Source organism: Phaeodactylum tricornutum, chromosome 29 (genome assembly GCF_000150955.2).
Source record: "Phaeodactylum tricornutum CCAP 1055/1 chromosome 29, whole genome shotgun sequence".
Taxonomy (NCBI): Eukaryota; Bacillariophyta; class Bacillariophyceae; order Surirellales; family Neidiaceae; genus Phaeodactylum; species Phaeodactylum tricornutum.
In genome coordinates, this window is record NC_011697.1 from 160,984 (window position 1) to 166,295 (window position 5,312).

At 49.6% G+C, this 5,312-nt stretch overlaps 1 protein-coding gene across 1 annotated transcript; it reads right to left on the reverse strand.

The window, feature by feature from the left end:
- Positions 1-3,977: 3,977 nt before the first annotated feature.
- Positions 3,978-4,706, reverse strand: PHATRDRAFT_41327 (predicted protein; the record flags this gene model as incomplete). Its single annotated transcript, XM_002185299.1, has 1 exon — positions 3,978-4,706. The coding sequence occupies one exon, from the start codon at positions 4,704-4,706 to the stop codon at positions 3,978-3,980; it is 729 nt and encodes a 242-aa protein (XP_002185335.1).
- Between the last annotated feature and the right edge of the window lie 606 nt (positions 4,707-5,312).

The following is a 5,312-nucleotide window of genomic DNA, read 5'->3' on the forward strand; positions in this document are numbered from 1 at the left end:
AAAGCAGCAGCAAATCCTTTGTCAGCCGGCACAGCTGTGGAGCAGCGTTTGTGGGTAGTAGTTTGCTGTGCCCAGGATGACCCATTCCGTCCAGGGCACAGGAACCGAACGAAAACGGTGCAACGGCAAATGTGGTAGACCCCAGTTTGGTCGCTATTTGCAACAACAGCCACTGTCACAGTTTTGTAACACCAACATGGTCTGAGACTTCTCCGTTACCCTTGCCACGTACGACGAAGTCAATGCCGTCGTCGTTTCGGTCATCTTCTGGCGAACATAGTGGCGGTTCCAACGTCAACCGCTTGGAAAGAGCGATTCAGAAATCCAAAATGAGGCGACAGGTGGCCCCGAGAATGCACGGAGAGTTGTTTGCTAAAGAGATTCGACCACTGTTGATAGCGACAGGACCAGAATCAGTCTTAAAGTCGTACGAGCGGAGCTCAGCGTTTGTTGCAATCCTGTTTTCTTGACCGAATGAGGTGGCATACGTGTTTTGGAGGTTGCACGGACCATCTTGGTAACGGTAAGATCGTGTTATTGATACGAGGTAGATTCGTACTCGACGCAACATTTGAAATTCTTTTTTATGAACTATATGAGCTCAAAATGTGGCAAGGTCCGTATAGATTGTCGCTCATGGACAGCGAATGATGAATGCTAAGAGTGAAATCGATGACTGTGAACAGCGAGCACAGAGTGCTACCGCTCTTTGCCATTCGAGGAGAGGTTGACTGGAAATGCTGCTCTAAAAGCAAATCTTGCTCTAATTTCTCTTGTTTGAATTTAAAGCAAGGTTTTTTACAGTTAATCATGCTCTATTTTACAGTTAGAGCATGGTTTTCAATCAACTATAAATCTTGCTCTAAATGTTTTCCAGCAAAAAATTTCAACGGAATTTTAAACGCTTGCCGATCAATTTCAGGTATTTTCAGTCACAGCGGTTAAAATCGAAAGTACACTTATTGTTTTGGGAGCTGTTGAGGCAAGCCCCAGTTACCTACTTGAAATGTAAGTCCGAAATTTTCCTGCCTTGCCAGTTTTCAGAAACTCGTCTACAGAATATCCCGCAATCATATGAGTAGTGCAACAAATCCAACTATAAATCAACTCTTGCTGTCCTGATAGGAAACTGTCCTGATAGGAAAGCCTCTACAATGCGCATGACTTTGGGATTCATTTTGGGGCTCGCTCTTGTATCCGCATACTTTGGCATCTACACCAACAAAGCATGTCTGAACTTAGCGCCCGGACCTTCGGTTTTCGAGTCGAAGGAAGCACTACAGCCTTCCTCGTTGACGAACCAGTCTATCGTCGCTGTTGAAGGCAGATCGGATCTTGATGACGAAGTGCTATTGAAACAGCGTTTTTATGCGAGTGTTGTGGCAGAGTGGAACGTCGCAGCTGTACAAGATTCTCGTTTCGCACCCCGAGACGATACCGTTCCGAAAAGGGTTAAAGGAAGAGTGTCTGATCAGATCATCAGAGCACATATTGGAGGATTGGAACGGCTTTGTACCGGGACCGCAACCTACGTCAAAACAACTCATCCTTCAAAAAAATCTCCATAGTGCATTTCAGAGAGTATCAAACAATAGCGGAACGTCTCCATTCAAACAAAGTGTCAACGGATGCATCCTAGAAAACATGTGGTCGGTTGTGCACCAGTATATTCAGCCGCCGCAAGAAAAAAAATACATCATCGCATTAAGGGATCCAGCTGAATGGCTGTGGGCAGGCTACAACTTTTGGGCGCTCCCGAAAGTCGATGCCTTTACTTCCCCCACAGAAACTTGGACGTGGACTGATCCTGCTAAACAGTATCGATCGCCCGAAATGTTCCACGAGCTTGTTGCCTCGAGCTACGCGACGAACTTGTACAATCAGAGTATAAAGAGGTTGGAAGATTCCTTTCTGACTGTACCTTGGAAATATGATGGCATGGTAGGACGAGAGAATATTCTATTCATTCGCAATGAAGACATGTTACCTGGAGTAGTCGAGCAAAAGGGAGGTGTTCTGGATCGAATTTCCGAGTTCACTGGTCTGGATAGGGATGGTTTTGACCCAAACATTTTTGGGAGCATCGTCAACTGCAATGACGTGAAGGGCGGTGTTTCCGGAAGTTGCGGAGCAACAAAAAGCAGTGCCTACGAAATTACCGGGGGTCGTTCCATGCTTCCGGAAACTCGTACATTGATCTACCTGCGTTTTCACGAAGAGTGCAAATTATGGTCCGAGAGATACAATGCCGTCTACACGGATTGTCTGAATGTGCTGGAGTCGACGAAGCAGGAAACTTAATTTGACGGTACGCGAGTGTAGTTTTTTCTACACTTGTACGATCGTATCCACAGTCTCTGTCAAACATGTTTCGATCGCTCTGCTATTACGGCAATGTAAATGTTTTCAAATTCGGTTGGAATTCCTCTAGACATGCACGCGGAGTATCGTACAAGAGGGTATGAAATCAAAAGGGTAACACAAATGAGTAACGATGGCGTGCTTGCGTTCTTTGTTTGAATCGCAAACGGCCGGATCGAAAGCATTTCTGAATATGACGTGGATGAGTCGGGTAAGGAGTTTTCACTCCTGAGTATTAGTGATTTTTTGCCATCCCCGATACAAACAAAGCAAGCGGGACTGGAGCGGTGGCTTATATACAGGACACTTAATCTTATTCTTAAAGATACTTATTGGAAAAATGCGTTGAATACAATCGCCCATCCACGGGCATGGTAGTGAACTTTACGTGAGAGCGCGTCCCCTGTATGTTTGGTTACGTTACCGAGTTTCACCCATGCATGCCAGGATGGACAAGTAGGAACTGCTGGATCTATACAACCGCTGTACCACGGAGACACCGTCGAAAGAGCGATCCGTACCACAATAGAATTCTTGCCCGCTGTATGGACTAGGTAGGACACACGACACGACGAGTATGTTGACGCAGGACACACTCATAGTGCATCACGCGAAAGCCCCCTCCGGCCATGGACTTGTTGGACCGCATGTGCTGCGGCGACGGCCGTGACGGTGATACCCGGACGAATCGCTGGAGTGTAGCGCAAGACGTGCCGCTCACAGCGGAACACCGAGACGACAATTCGTGCGACCACGATGACCCCATGATCGTTGTTCGCGACGCGCTGAACGTCGATCATCATTTGCGCTGTGTTTTAGCGGAAGGGTGGGTCCAAAAGAAGCGTTCGGAGAACGAGCGGAAGAAAGAAACCCTGTGGAAATACAGATGGGCCCGATTGGTCTTAGCTCGTACCCCAGCTTCCCCTCTGCAAGTCCCTCTGCTGTTGATCTACCGGTATCCGCATTCGGATGCCGGAAGTCCCTCGACTGTCTGCCATCTAGACTCAACCGTCATCTTCCCGGTGGATTTGGAGCGGGAAGAGAATTCCGCGGACGAGACTGGCTTACTGGCGGACGCGTGTGGGTTCGAAATCCAACCGGCGGGTTCGGCCCCGCCCGAAGCGAGTGCCCACGCGGGGCTGATTCTGGCGGCGTTTTCCGCCAGCGCGCGCAACGCTTGGATCTACGCCATTAGTGCCGCACTACTAGCGTACGAAAAGGAAAAGGCGTACCGTCGCCGGGTGTCTCCCAAAACCTTACCGCGTTCGCCATCGTCCAAGTCGCGGCGGGGGATGCGGCCCGGCCACGAACTGGATTCGCCTGGAGCGAACCCAGCGACCCAGTCCGTTCATCGGACGATCAACAACACCCTCAGCAGAAAATCACCGGTTGGTGGTGTGGGTACCCCTCCGCGCCATCCGGCACGTTCGGGGCGAGCTGGTAGTTTGTCAACGCCCACGAGCCGACCATCACTGAACGAAATTACGTTATTGGATAAAGAATAGAATTTTTTTTTGTAAAGCGCATTCGTTTGTGATTTTGTGTATCGCACCAGGCATCATTTTTTCTCCCTACCAAACTTTGCTCACATCTTGGCCACACCTTCCGTTTTACAGTTAGTACATTCGGGAATTTTGTCGTTCCAAAAATCTGCGCAGGTAAAGTATTTGTGCGCAGGCCACGGTGAGGACGACGCCGGCTTCGGCCAACGTCCAGATGAGTACGGCGGAAAAGTTATGTTCAGCCAGGGCCCGGTGATTGGATTCGCGGACCTTGAGATACTCGTGATGCGATTGCAGATTGCGGAACTGATCGTGAATGTCCCCAGACTGCGTGCGCCATTCGTCTGCGTGCGACTGAACCTCTTGTGGCAATCGGTGGTGATTATTATTATTGTCGTCGTCGTCATCATTGTCGTGTTGGTTGTGATCGTATTCGAGTCGGTAGGCCAATCCGACGCGTCGGGTTCGTCCGTCTTCGTGTTCCGGTTCTTCCAAGTGGTGGTCTTCCGGTCCGTGTGACGAATTCTGAATACACAGCCAGTATTGTTCCTTGAGTTGCACTGGGAGTCGAAAGGTATCGGAGGGTCGACCCCGAGTTTGGTAGACGACGCGTTCGTCACTGCCTTGCGTCACGTAAAGAAGCAACGGATCAGCCGACACGTCGTCGATGAGTCCGTAGTCACCCGTGAGTACGGGTTGCGGGGGATTCCGACGACGTGAGGAATGTGTGGTGGGAGTCCGGAGTAAGAAACATTCTTCGTCGTACGCGTCCAACGTCAAGATCCAACGCGCCCCGTCGACGACCAAGGTTCCCGCCCACACGGACCACCACCACAACACCATCCGCCACGGTCTGGATAGGGATAGAGGATGTCGTCGCCGTGGCATCGTACTACCGCGGCACTGTCCGTACGGGACGTATAAGGCACACTCGTTACTGTTCGTCGGAGAAGTAGGTCGATTGGTAGATAGCGTACCGTCCGGTTATTTGATTGGTAGGTAGGTTGGTTGGTTGGGGGTAATGTAAATAATAGTCCGGAGAACAACGTAATCCGTGCTCCGTTTGTCCATCCAATTGACAGTGAATTGGCGTCGCTCCTACTAACCGCTTTGACAGGAACAATTACTTTCGGACTGTCGTTGTTCTATGAGGCTCTCCGTCATAGTCGTGATTGAATCCTCGATCTGACTCATTGTACCCTAACCCTGAGAACTCAGGGAAAAGGAGCGCTAGAAAACTGCAACGATAACGGGCTAGAATCGTCTAAGGAACCGAAAAGGATCCTGCATACTTTCGTAGACGACCAAAGGCGTAAAGCACAAGATTATAGACTTATCTGATAGACTTAGGGATATGAACCCCTCATGTACCTCTTGACGTAGGGGTTTTCTAGTCCCCACACATCGAAATCATAAACATAGACATGGAGATGGAGAGATGTGTCCCCT